General features: G+C 58.4%; 1 protein-coding gene across 1 annotated transcript; it reads left to right on the top strand.

Annotated features, from left to right (window-relative positions):
- The first annotated feature begins 6,148 nt into the window (after positions 1–6,148).
- Positions 6,149–12,379, top strand: SH2D6 (SH2 domain containing 6). The gene is made up of 14 exons (XM_075062002.1): positions 6,149–6,153; positions 6,399–6,559; positions 6,683–6,735; positions 7,457–7,538; positions 7,985–8,068; positions 8,702–8,739; positions 9,502–9,553; positions 9,686–9,761; positions 10,215–10,245; positions 10,376–10,400; positions 10,922–10,971; positions 11,347–11,430; positions 11,830–11,988; positions 12,263–12,379. The coding sequence occupies exons 1-14, from the start codon at positions 6,149–6,151 to the stop codon at positions 12,377–12,379; spliced, it is 1,017 nt and encodes a 338-aa protein (XP_074918103.1).
- The last annotated feature ends 1,559 nt before the right edge of the window (positions 12,380–13,938 follow it).

Genomic DNA, 13,938 nt, shown 5'->3' with positions numbered 1-13,938 from the left:
TTAGAGCAGGGTGTCACGGAGGGTGGGGGAGACAAGGCCCCGCACCCCTGGCTTCCTGCGATTCACCGTGACTCTCAGCCAGCCAGTAAAGCAGAAGGTTTATTTAGATGACAGGAACACAATCCAAGACAGGTGTTGCCGATACAGACGACAGGACCCTCCCCAATTAGGTCCATCTTGGGGTCCCAGGGGCACCACAGCCCCACTGGGGAATCCCTCCATTACCCCAGCCAACTCCTGAAACCCTCTCTCCCCCAGCGTCTCCTCCCCCAGCCTTTGTTTAGTTTCCTGGGCAGAGGTGTCACCTGGCCTCTAACCCCTTCCTAGGTTCTCATGTTACATGCTCAGGTATCCTCCCTCCAGGCCAGTCTCCCATCCCCCAGTGCAGACCGTCCTCCCAGGCCAACACTCCCCACTCAGCATTCACAGACCACATTAAGAACAGTCCCAGGCTTGGGTCCTTTGCACACCAAGGCACCAAACAAGCCAGGTTTTACCCCACTGGCTAACCACAAATCACACAAGCAATTCCCTTAGACACTCCAGTCTCCCAGTATCACCACCAGTGTCACTCTTTACAGGGATGAATGGTTATGAAAACCAACACCCCAGTAAAAGGGAAAAAAAAGGTTCTTTTGATCCGAAAGGACCAAGCCCCAGACCCAGGTCAATATACACATCAGATCTTACCCACAAATCACGCTGTTGCCAATCCTTTAGAATCTAAAATCTAAAGGTTTATTCATAACAGGAAAAAAATATAGATGAGAGCTAGAATTGGTTAAATGGAATCAATTCTATACAGTAATGGCAAAGTTCTTGCTTCAGGCTTGTAGCAGTGACAGAATAAACTGCAGGTTCAAATCAAGTCTCTGGAACATCCCCAGCTGGGATGGGTCATCAATCCTTTGTTCAGAGCTTCCGTTTGTAACAAAGTCCCTCCAGAGGCAAGAAGCAGGACTGAAGACAAGATGGAGGAGATGCAGCAGCCTTTTATATCCTCTGAAATGTGGAAGGACACCCTTTTATTCTTACTGTGGAAATTACAGCAGTAAGATGGAGTTTGGAGTCAAATGGGCAAGTCACATGTCCATGCATGACTCAGTTCTTTACAGGCTGACGCCATTGTTTACATGTTAGTTTGAACGTTCCCAGGAAAGCTCAGATGTGGGTTGGTGTCTCCCAAAGATCATTGTCAGTTCAGCGTTTCTTGACTGTGCACTTTCTGAGAATAGTCCTTTCTCAAGAAGCTGACCAAATGCTTCACTGAGGCTACTTAGAATCAAAACACACTGAGATACAAGTACATAGCCACTATTCATAACGTCAACTACAAACATGATACACCATACAGATAGCATAATCAGCAAATCATAACCTTTCCGTAGACACCTCACACGACAACCTTTGTACAATATTTGCTGCAAATACATAGTGGTGGTTGCAACAATGATCTATACAGTCACAGTTTATGTCAATAATAGCACAGGGGCCTATGTGGGGGTGGGGTGGGGATGATGTGGGGAGGCAGGACAGTGGGGTGATGTGGGCATAGGGGCTATCCGGGGTGGAGGTGATGTGGGGGGGCATTGGGACAATGTCAGCATGGAGGACTATGCGGAAGTGGGGGTGACATGGGGGGCAGTGGGGATAATGTGGTTATGGGGGCTATGCGGGGTGGGTGTGACTTGGGGGGCAGGGCAGTGGGGTGATGTGGGCATGGGGGCTATGCGGGGTGAGGGTGATGTAGGGGGGCATTGGGACAATGTCAGCATGGGGGACTGTGCGGGAGTGGGGGTGACGTGGGGGTGATGTGGGCATGGGGGGCTATGCGGGGTGGGGTGACCAGGGCAGAGCAGTGGGGTGACGTCATGGGTGGCTATGCAGGGTAGGGGTGATGGGGGTGGGGCAGTGGGGTGATGTGGGCATGGGGGCTATGTGGGGTGGGGATGATGTGGGCACAGTAGGGATGGAGCAGGGAGGCTCATGGGGCTCCTGTTGTGTCTCCTCCCCACAGGCCTCAGACCCCGCCTCCACCCCCCAAGCGGCCGGGTAAGTGATGGTCCCAGCCCCAGGAGCTGGGGGGTCAGTGGCAGCTGCTGGCTAAGCGGGGGCTGTGGTGGCTGAGTTGCTCCTCTAGCCTGCCCTGCGTGGTGGGTGTGACGGGATCTCCCAGTACAGCCTGGGACTGTGACCGCTGGGCCCCTGGCCCAGCTCACCAGCCTGGCTGTCCCTCACAGAGCCTTGCCAGCGACAAACAGCAACCCCAGGCTGTGATCAGTGTCACCACCAGCATGGGAAGCCCCACACCCAGCTACACTGCACGCTCCTTGAGCCTCGCACGAGTCACCAGCCCCTCACCCAGCTGCCAGCCTCGCTCCCCAGAACTGCACCATCTTCCTCTGCTTAAGGGCCCCTTGGACAGTGCAAACCCATTTATCAGTTCACCGCTTTGACAAAGGGTAGTGAACAGGCATCAGCCCCTGTTAACCTGAGCTCAGAGTCAACCAAAACCCCACTGTGCTCGGTGAAATATAACCTCGATTTATTATCAGAAAGATCGATTGTGAGGGATTATAAGTAGCAGGCAGAGAGATCAGAGTTGGTTAGAACATAAAAGTGGCCAGACTGGGTCAGACCAAATGTCCATCTAGCCCGGTATCCTGTCTACCAACAGTGGCCAATGGCAGGTGCCCCAGAGGGAATGAACAGAACAGGGAATCATCACATGATCCATCCCGTTGCCCATTCCCAGCTTCTGATAAAAAGAGGGTGGGTCCCCATCCCTGCCCATCCTGGCTAATAGCCATTGATGGACCTATCCTCCATGAACTTATCTAGTGCTTTTTTGAACCCTGATAGTTTCTTGGCTTTCACAATATCCTCTGGCAAAGAGTTCCACAGGTTGACTGTGCGCTGTGTGAAGAAATACTTCCTTTTGTTTGTTTTAAACATGCTGCTTCTTAATTTCAGTTGGTGACCCCTAGTTCTTGTGTTATGAGAAGGAGTAAATAACAGTTCCCTATTTACTTTCTCCACACCAGTCATGATTTTATAGACCTCTATCATATCCCCTATTAGTTGTCTCTTTTCCAAGCTGAGAAGTCCCAGTCTCATTAATCTCTCCTCATATGGAAACTGTTCCATACCCCTAATCATTTTTACTGCCTTTTTCTGAACCTTTTCCAATTTCAGTATACAGGGCTGGCTCGAGGGTTTTTGCCGCCCCAAGCAGGAAGGGGGAAAAAAAAAAAAGCCACAGTTGCGATCAACTCTACTGCCGCCACTTCAGTCTTTGGCGGCAATTCGGCAGCTGGTCCTTCACTCCAAGAGGGACCGAGGGACCTGCTGCCAAAGAGCCTGATGTGCATTTATCAACATTGAATTTCATCTGCCAGTTGTTGCTCAGTCACCAGTTTTGTGAGATCCCTTTGTAGCTCTTCACAGTCTGCTTTGGACTTAACAATCTTGAGTAGTTTTGTATCATCTGCAAATTTTGCCACCTCACTGTTTATCCCTTTTTCCAGATCGTTTATGAGTATATTGAATACGACTGGTCCCAGAACAGACCCCTGGGGGACACCACTATTTACCTCTCTCCATTCTGAAAACCGACCATTTATTCCTATGCTTTGTTTTCTATCTTTTAACCAGTTACCAATCCATGAGAGGACCTTCCCTCTTATCCCATGACAGCTTACTTTGCATAAGAGCCTTTGGGAGGGACCTTGTCAAAGGCTTTCTGAAAATCTAAATACACTATATCCACTGGATCCCCCTTGTCCGCATGCTTGTTAAGCCCCTCAAAGAATTCTAGTAGATTAGTGAGGCATGATTTCCCTTTACAAAAACCAGGTTGACTTTTCCCCAACAAATTATGTTCATTGACGTGTCTGACAATTTTGTTCTTTACTATAGTTTCAACCAGTTTGCCCAGTACTGAAGTCAAGCTTCCTGGCCTGTAATTGCCAGGATCACCTCTGGAGCCATTTTTAAAAATTGACTGATTTAAATGATAGGTTACAAACTACAGTTAAAAGCGACCAAGAGTCCTGTGGCACCTTATAGACTAACAGACATATTGGAGCATGAGCTTTCGTGGGTGAATACCCACTTCGTCAGGCAGTCCCTACGAAAAAGGATAAATGGACACAAGTCAGGTATAAGGAATGGCAATATACAAAAACTTGTAAGAGAACACTTCAGTCTCCCTGGGCACACAATAGCAGATTTAAAGGTAGCCATCCTGCAGCAAAATACTTCAGGCCAGACTTCAAAGAGAAACTGCTGAGCTTCAGTTCATTTGCAAATTTGACATCGTCAGATCAGGATTAAATCTGATTAGCTGGCTAGCCAACTACAAAAGCAGTTTCTCCTCCCTTGGTCTTCACACCTCAACTGCTAGAAGAGGGCCTCATCCTCCCTGATTGAACTGATCTCATTATCTCTAGACTGATTCATGCCTGCATATTTATACCTGCCTCTGGAAATTTCCACTACATGTGTCTGACCAAGTGGGTATTCACCCCCAAAAGCTCATGCTCCAATACGTCTGTTAGTCTATAAGGTGCACAGGACTCTTTGTCGCTTTTTACAGATCCAGACTGCCAGGGTTCCTTCCCCACTCTGAACTCTAGGGTACGGAAGTGGGGACCCGCATGAAAGCCCCCTAAGCTTATTTCTAGTATCTTAGGTTAAAACCTGGTATGCTGCCACCACCAAGTGATTTAACAAGAAACAGGGAAAGGACCACTTGGAGTTTCTCTTTCCCCAAAATATCCCCCCAAGCCCTTATACCCTCTTTCCTGGGGAGGCTTGAGAATAATATCCTAACAAATTGGTACATGGGTCTTTGGGCAATGGAAAAATCAGTCAGGTTCTTAAAAAAAGGATTTTATTAAAAGAAAAGGAAAAAATCATCTCCGTAAAATCAGGATGGAAAATAACTTTACAGGTAATCAGATTCAAAGAGCCCAGAGGAACCCCCTCTAGCCTTAGTTTCAAAGTTATAGCAAAACAGGGATACCTCCCTCTAGCAAAGGGAACATTCACAAGTTGAGAAAAACAAAGATCAAACTAACACACCTTGCCTTGCTGTTACAAGTTTGAAATGTGAGAGACTTGTTCATAAAGATTTGGAGAACATGGATTGGTGTCCGGTCCCTCTTAGTCCCAAGAGCGAACACCATCCAAAACAAAGAGCACAAACAAAAGTCTACCCCAAAGATTTGAAAGTATCTTGTCCCCTTATTGGTCCTTTGGGTCAGGTGTCAGCCAGGTTGCCTGAACTTCTTAACCCTTTACAAGTAAAAGGATTTTGGTGCCTCTGGCCAGAGGGTATTTTATAGTATTGCATACAAGAGGGTTGCTACCCTTGCCTTTATAGTTATGACACAGACTAACACAGCTACCCCTCTGATATTTGAAACTACAGTTAGTAGTTCTGCAATTTCACATTTGAGTTCCTTCAGAACTATTGGATGACACCATCTGGTGAATGCCACAGGAAATACAAATAAATTTGCAGTCTAAATTCTACAAACTAAGCAGAATTAGAATCAAGCAGCCTCTCGCCTTAACAGATGTTACAGGCTGCTCACAGTTCTCAATACACAGGCTGGATTCCCTTTCATCCCGGGCCCCATCTCCCCAGTTCAAAGTCTTTGTCCTCCAGAGGATCTCCCAGCTGTTGAGATGGGGGAGGGGAGAGGCTTCTTTGACACTTTCATCCAGCCAGGATCTTTCTAGCAGCTGTGACGTGCGGTCAGGCAGCTCCCATACTTACCTGCCCTCTTCGAGGAGCTTCTGGGAGAGGGGATTGTTCTTGATGGGCCAGCAACACCTGTCTGGCCGGTGATGGCTGCTCAGGTCAGCTGTGGGCCTCTCTTCACCTCACAATGTATTTCAGCAACACACAGAGCAATACAATGTGAGTACACGCACTTCAACAGGATGCTAATGTTCAACAGATCAAGGCTTTTTAAATGACACCTCACAAGGCCCTCACATCACAATGGTGAATCGGGGGTTCCAGATGCTCCTGCGGGGTACAGAGTGTCACGGAGGGAGGCTTGAGGGGTGGGGCAGGTCCATAGATGGCCAGGCAGAGCCACTGACAGCCCTGTATATGTTACAGAGAGCTGGGAGCATGCGGTAAGTATGGCCCGGCCACAACCTTGCCCCCAGCCAGCCACAGCCCCACCCACTGCTCCCTGCCCCACCCCACAAGCTACACCCATAGCCCCGCCCATTGCTGCCCCCCCCCTTCTCCCCTCCCCTACCTAGATACAGCACCACCCACTGCATCCCCCCACCCTGATCCCATACTGCTCCCTGCCCCACCCCACCCTACCCTGCCCACTGCATTCCCCCAGCCATTGCTCTGTCCCCTTCCCCAGCCCCAGGGCAGCACCCACCTGCCCCCATCCCACTCTGCAGGGCCCCAGTGCGGCGGAGGAGTCCGAGGAGGGGAACACGTATGAAGCACCCCCCTGTGAGAGCCAGGCCTGGAAGGTGGCTCCAGCCAAGAGGCAGGAGGATGCGGACGGCACTTACCTCGGTAACGGGGGGGCAGGAGAATGGGAGGCTGGCAATGGGGGAGAGGGGGGGCAAAGTTGGAGGGATTGGAAGGTTGGGGGCAGTGAGGCCTCCAGGGCCAATCTCACCCTGTCCCTGCCTCCAGATCACGCCACTGCCCGGCGCTGCTCAGAGCCCTTCGCCCTCCTGCCAGCCAAGGTGAGTGAGCCGCCCGCAGCCCACACCGAGACGCCTGCACCCCCAATCCGCCTCCCTCAACACCGAGACCCCTGCACCCGCAATCCCCCACCACAACACCGAGACCCCTGCACCCTCAATCCCCCACCTCAACACTGAGACCCCTGCACCCCAATCCCGCACCCCACACCAAGATGCCTGCACCCCCAATTCCCCTCCCCTAACATCGATCTCCCTGCACCTGCAGTCCTGCCCCACACGGAGCCCCCACACCCCCAATTCCCTTCCCCATGCCCCCTCCCCCCATGCTGATCTTCCTTCCCCCAGACTGAGCCCCCATATCACCAACTTGCTCCCCCATCCCCAGTGCTGAGCCTCCACAGCCAGCACCCCGATGCCCCCTGCCAGGGAGAGTTACAGTGTGAGCAGATGGGGGCACCTCTGCCCCCAACACTCTTGGGCCTCAGGAAGTCTCACAGCCCCCTATTGCCCCTCTCCAAGCACCCTGTGGCCACCCTCAGTGGATGTGATGACATTGCACCATGTGGCCAGCTCTGTTCCAGGAGAGCCCAGAGAGCCCCATATCCCACTCTTGCCACCATTTCCCCACGCAACCGGCCTCCGAAGCTGGGGACTCGGGGAATGGGCCCAGGAGTTACTCAGGGAGGTCTGTGTGTGGCGGGGGGGGTTGGAGACCACGGGGAGCCTGGCTGGCTGGTAACCAGCCCATTGTAACCCACAGTTCCTGTCAAAGCTCAGCCTGGTGCCTGGCACAGACGCTGGCAATGGAGAGGAGACGCCCCAGGGCCTGGCCTGCAGGAAAGGTGAGGGGTTGCAGGGGGCAGGGAGGAGAGGGGGCTGGTCCCTTCCCCACAGACACCGAGTCCCCCCAGCCTGGGAGCCTGGCAGAGCCGCTTGGAGCCTCCCTGGGGCCCATGCTCCCTGTCCACTTTTGGGGTCCCCACTTGCCCCCAGCCCGTGGAGGAGGGGATCTCCTTGCCCGGGGCAGTGATCGCCATGGTGATGGATGGGCTTGCCGGTGGTTGTAGTTACCGTGGTGACTGGGTGGGCAGAGGTGCTGGGGTAGCCGCGTTGGGCCCATGGGGGATTTGGTGAGGGGGACAGCGTCCTGGGGGCTGAGTCTCTGGGGCTGGGCCCTGCTGCTGTCCCTGGGGCCCCTTGGGCTCCCCATACGTCTGGCTTGGCCACAAGGCCTCTCGCTCCAGCTGGCCCCTGGCACCCAGAGCTGAGCCGCCTCCTTCCCTTACAGGTCAGGACAGGACCCGGGCGAAGATCCCCCCAGCTCCTGGCCCGAGGCCCCTGTCGTCGCCTGCCGGCCCCGCTGCACCCCGGAGTATGTGGGGCGTCCTACCCTCCTGGGGTCTGGGCACTGCAGGGGCGGGAAGGTTTGGGAGGTGGGGGGAGTTTCTGGGGAAGGACTGGAGCATCTAGGGGGGCTTGTCCCTGGGGGCTGGCAAGGGGCTCCTCACAACCCCCCAGGGCCTTTCCTGGGGGCCCCCAGATGGGGTCCCTCTGTTCTCCTCAGTCCTGCTGAGGCTCTGGATGCTTCTGCCCAGCCCATAGCCCCATCCAGTTCCCCATCTGCCCCCAATCTCTGCCCCCAGCCTGTCCCCATCCCCCCTAATCTCTGCCCCCCGGCCTGTCTCCCTCCTCCCCAATCCCTGCCCCTGGCTTGTCCCCACACCCAATCTCTGTCCCCAGTCTGTCCCTGCCTCCAATCTCTGCCCCCCTCAGCCTGTCCCCCTCCCCCCCAATCTCTACCCCCCAGGCCTATCCCTATGGATGTGCCCCACCCTGGGGGGTATGAGGTAGCCAGTGGGTGAGGGATGCAGCTCCAGTCACATGGTTTAGTGTGTCAGGGCCCCCACCCAGACTCCAGTGGTGACCCCCCTCCTTTCAGTGGGGATGGGGAGGGGGCTGGTTTGGGGGGAAATTAGCCTCTGCTGCTCACTTCACCTTGTTCCAGCATCCACGGATCCCGGACCGACCTCGTCGGACGACAAGGTACCCCCACACATACACACCCTGCCCTGGTGGATGCTGAGACAGGGACCCCAGGGCACTCCCTGCCCCCCACACACCCTGCCCCAGAGGATGGTGGGACGGGGGGCCGCAGAGCACTCCCTGCCTTCAACCACCTAGATGATCGCTCTGGAAGCACGTCCACTATAGGGGGCTGCAGAGAGCCTGCCCCCCTGTGCACCCTACTGCCCTCTGCTGAGTGGAGTCAGAGCTGCTCCATGTGTGTCAGAGCCCCCGTGCTGCTGACAGCTGATGGGGATTCCCTGTGCGTGGGAGCAGGGTCCAGCTGGCAGGGGTGCAGAGATGGCCGGTGACTGGGTCATGTATCTGCACTCACCTCCCTGATCCCCAGGCAGCTCCGGGGGACACCAACTGACCCATCATGCCTGCACCCGGTGAGTCAGTTCCGCCTCCTCGTGCCACTGATGGGGAAACTGAGGCATGGAGAGAGGCAGGGACGCCACTCAAGGAGTCAGCAGGGGAGCTGGCAATAAAGCCCTGGAGTCCTGGCTCCCAGGCCCCTGCTCTAACCACTAGACCCCTTTCTCCTCCCCTCCCAGGCCCTAGTTTCAGCAACAAGGCCCTACATCCATGGTGAGAGGGGAGAGTGTTCCTGTGGCCCTGCCCGTGGCTTGACCCGCTGCAGACCATGGGTATGGGGCACCCAGCGGGTGTCTGGCTGGTTGGGGGCTGGAGCTCTAGGCCCCACCCCCCAGTGATTCGGGGTGTCTCTTCCCTTCCCAGGAGGGACCACCAGAGGAGGAGATTTACCTGGTGTGTGAGCCACCGAGCCCACGTGAGTTTCTGCCTCCTCCCCTGCTCCAGCCCCCTGGGGGCGCAAGACCCTGCTGCTCCAGCCAGGACTCCTGACACCCAGGCACTGAGCCGGGACCCCTGCCCCAACTGACGCTTGTCTGCTTCTTTCCAGCTCACTGCAGGACGACTCACGCCCTGAGGCCCCAGCTTGGCCAGGTGCCTCCCCCATGGCTTCCAAAGCTGTCCAAGTGAGTGCCCCCTGCGCAGGGCCAGCCTGGCCCCCAGCCAAGCCCCAGGGAGCAGGTCAGGGACCTCAAGCACCTGCCCGCCCATCCGTGAAGAGTCCATTCCAGAGGTGCAGGGATCCAGCTCCCAGCCCTGCCCTGTTCCCCCTCTCCCTCCTCCGGCCTGGGGGATCCAGCTCCTGGCCCTACTGCGTTTCCACCCTGGCCCCCTGGACCTGCCCCTTTCCCCTCCCCAGCCCCGGGAATCCGGCTTCTGGCCCTGCTCCGTTCCCACCCCGGTCCGGGGCATCCGGCTCCTGGTCCTCCCCTGTTCCTGCCTGGCCCAGCTGCCCTTGCCTGGTGCAGCAGGTTCCTCAACTTGGGCCCTGGAGCTGTCAGTGTCACGGCCCAGACGTGGGCCAAGCCCTGGGTGCGAATTGCGGTGCGGGACCCTGATGCTCCTGGTCTCTCCAACAGGCCGAAGATAGCCCTGCCTGGGGCCCACCACGTGAGTGCAGGGGCTGGGGGAGGGATCGGGGCTGGGGTGTTGTGGGGTGAATGGGGTGGGGAGGGGCTGGGGAGCAGGGATAGCTCCCCCCTTCACTGCCCTGAAGGTGCCTTCTGCTCTCTCTCTGCAGAGCCTGGCTGATTCCTCCCCCGAAGGTGAGTGCCCCACAAAACTCTGCTGATGCCCCTCATTCTGGACCCACAGCCCCTGCTAGCCCAGCCCTGGGCTCCCTCCCACTCCCAGCTCTGCTGGTGTCCCTCACTCCCGACCCGCAGGCCCTGTTATCACAGCCCTGGGCAGAAGCACCAGTGGTCTCTCCCCATCTGGGTGTGGCCTGTTCGGGGTCCCTTGGTGCTGGGGAAGGTGCGAGCGAGCTGAGGGACTGAATGGGAAAGGCCCCTGCCAGGCCCCGGGAGCTGGTGGAGGGTCAGGGAGTGAGGGTGAGGCTGGGAGCTGGTGGGGGTCAGGCCTGTGATCTCCTTACGTCCTGGCTGAGTGTTGGTGACTATGGTGCCCTCCCGGGGCTGGGCCTGTGGGGGATAAAGGACCCGCTATTGCTGCCAGCCAAGGGAGCTCCCCTCTGGCTCATGGAAGAGGCCTGGGAGCACGGTGCCCATGGCCCCGCTGGACGTCTGCCTTGTCTCCTCTTAACCCCTTGATGTCCTCCCTCTTTCAGCCTCGAGCAAAACCCCAGCCTGGCCCAGAGGCAGTGGCTCTCTGGTGGAGGTAAGCGCCCACCCTGCCTGTGGGCTTGCTGTGCCTGGGGGGCGAGAGGGGTGGCATCTTCCTTCCGGAGTAGCCAGCACAGCCTCTGGGAGGGGCTCGTCCCGGGGGGAGGGGGCAGATATGGAGGGGGCAGAGCAGAGGTGTGAGAACTCTCCCTTCCCCACCCTCACCATGGTCCCTGCTTCACTCCCCAGCCCCACCCCGCCCCACCCCACCCCACAGGCAGCCAGGTGCATTCTGGGAAGATTCACCTTGAGAGTGCCTGGTGTTGCCATGGGGGAGGATACCAGGCCAGGCCTCTTGGATGGGGGGGAGGGATTCTGACACTTCCCCTCCCACCCCCAGCTGCTCTCACGTCTCCCCTCTGCTCCCCAGGATCCTGGCATGCAGGACCAGGCCTGGTATGCAGGGAGCTGTGACCGGCACATGGCAGAGAGCGTCCTGCAGGGGCTCAATAAGGTACTGGCTGCACCTGCCAGGCAAGGGCGAGCGCAGGGCCTGGCACTGGGAGCCAGGACTCCTGGGTTCTCTCCCAGCTCGGGGAGGGGAGCAGGGTTGAATGGTTGCAGGGGACTGGGAGCCAGGACTCGTGGGTTGTCTCCTAGCTCTGCTGCTGACTCTTGACTGTGAGCAGGTCAGTCCCCAGCTGTCCCATGGGGTCGGGGTTGGGGAAGGGGGACAGAGGGGAAAGGCTGGGCCCAGAGCCCGTCTCTGGGCCTGTAGAGACCCTGTCGTGGTTCCTCCTGCACCCAGGAGCTGCCCCAGGTCTGTGGCAGGTGGGGCCTGGGTCAGGCCTGGCAGCCTCTCCCATGCCAGGCCGGGTCTTCCGCAGTGCTGAGCAGCCTCCCTCTGCCCCAGGACAGCGCGTTCATGGTGCGCCAGAGCTCAGGGCAGGGCTGGAACCAGCCATTCACCTTGGCTGTGCTGTACAAGGGCCACGTCTACAACATCCCCATCCGCTACGTGGAGAGCAGCCGCCAGTATGCGCTGGGCAAGGACGGGAAGAGCCACGAAGAGGTGGGTGCCCAGGAGGGCGGGGGGGGGCATGGAGCCACGGGGGGGGCATCTCCCCTGCGAGCCCTGGGAATGGGGGAACCCCTGGGAAAGCTGCTGGTCACCCCTGCTGCTCGCTCAGCCTGGGGGGGCCAGGCCAGGGCGCTCCATGGGCAGCTGGGTGCGAGTGGGACTCAGCAGGGCACACCCAGCCCTGGGACTGGTGCCCTGGGGAGGGTCGGGCTGGTCCCACTACCCCCAGCCGCTCTCTGCTGCCATCTCCCCTTTCCTCCCCCAGCGGTTCGACAGCGTGGCCAGCATCATCCAGCACTACCGCGAGCACCCCTTGGTGCTGATCGAGGGCAGCTCCGCCTCCAGGGCGCACACCTGCCTGCTCTTCCCCGTCAAGCCCTGAGGGCCAGGGACAGGCTGGGGGCCTGGCTGCGGCCACCCTCCAGTTCTGCCCTGTGGGACGCGAGGCTCTCTGCACTGGCTGCTCTGGGGCAGACAGCAGGGGGCACCAGCGCTGCAGGGAGTCCTCCATTCTGGGTGTGCAGCCCCCGTGGGGGACAGGGCTTGGGGGGCTGGGAGCTCCCCCCTTCCCGCCGCGGCAACTCCTGCTTTCCCCTCTGGTAGGGGCCCTGCTGGGGTGGGGTGTTCAGAGCCCTTGGGTTGCTCTGGGTCTCGCTTGACCTGTTGCTCACGGTGGGATCTCCAAGCCCGCAGGGCTCGCCCATGTCAGTAACCGGGGGGACGCACCTGGGGCCGCCTCCTTGAGCCTGTTTGCTGCCCTCGGCCCCCTGGGTCGCAGGCTGGGACCTTTCCAGAGCTTTCCGCTCTGTGTCTGGGACTCCCTGGCCTTGGCCTCGCCCCAGCAGCTAATCCAGACAAGTGGGGGGGAGGGGGAGACAGGCTGCATCAGGTGCTGGGCTGGGACCCAGGGGACTGCTGGGTTCAATTCCTGCCACTTCCCCGCTTGGTGCCTCAGTTTCCCTTTCCAGCAGTCTTGTTAGCCCCGCCCACAGACAGCTCCAAGCCCAAGTCGTGGTCTGTGGCCGGGCAGCGCCCAGCATAACAGGGCCCTGAGCTCATTCTGCGGGGGTTCAGGCCATGCCCAGCACCATGGGCCCCCTTTGGACCTCCAGGCCTTAGCCCTGGGATTGAAGGACACAGGCCTGACTGTCAGCCCCTGCCGGCCTGAGCACCTCCCTTCCCCCCGCTTGCTCTGCCCCCCCGTGCTCAGTGAGTTGCAGATGGGGCCATGGCCGGATGCTCCGGGCGGGGCTGAGCGCCAGGGAGCTGGGCCGTGGGCACTGACAGAAGACCCTTGGCCCAGCCCTGTGGCTCCTGGGTCGGGGGATGGGGGGGGGCAGTTGAGGTCAGAAAGCCCAGGAGAGCTGGGCCCAGGCAGGTTGTGCAGGGGAGACCTGCAGGGAGCGGCGTGGGGGGCTCAATAGGGGGAAGTCAGGGCTGGCCAGAGGGAGCCCCTTCCCCCTCCCCCGCTCACTGACCCATCGGGGCCCCAGTCACCAGAGTCTGTGATGAGCTACAACGGGGTGGGAGGGTGCAGCAGCCCCTTCTTTGCAGACAATGCACTCACCCCCCACCATTTCTGGGCTCATGCCCAGTCCCCTCCCACCCCGTTCCTGGGCTCACGGCCAACAGGAGAGAGGCTGGGGGCTGGGACCCCAAGGGGGCCAGAGTGGAGCAGCCCCACACAATGCCCACACAGACCACTAGGGGCCCTCGGCGTCCAGGAGCTGAATGTCCCTGGCCCCAGCTCCTTCCCCTGGCCACAGAGAGCCCCCAGGCCCTGCCTCTGGATCCAGCACTTCCCTCCACCCCGGAGCCCATTCCTTGCCCCCTCATCTTGCCTGGGGACGTTAGCGGAGGCCCTGTGCCCCCCAACCCGCGTGGTGCCCACCAGGCTTCTTGCTGCTGGGCAAGACCCCTAGATCCTGGGGCAGGGAGATG

This window comes from Chelonoidis abingdonii, chromosome 2 (genome assembly GCF_003597395.2).
Source record: "Chelonoidis abingdonii isolate Lonesome George chromosome 2, CheloAbing_2.0, whole genome shotgun sequence".
Classification (NCBI taxonomy): Eukaryota; Metazoa; Chordata; order Testudines; family Testudinidae; genus Chelonoidis; species Chelonoidis abingdonii.
The sequence above is the reverse complement of the archived record's forward strand: the minus strand, read 5'-3'. Positions and strand labels throughout refer to the sequence as shown.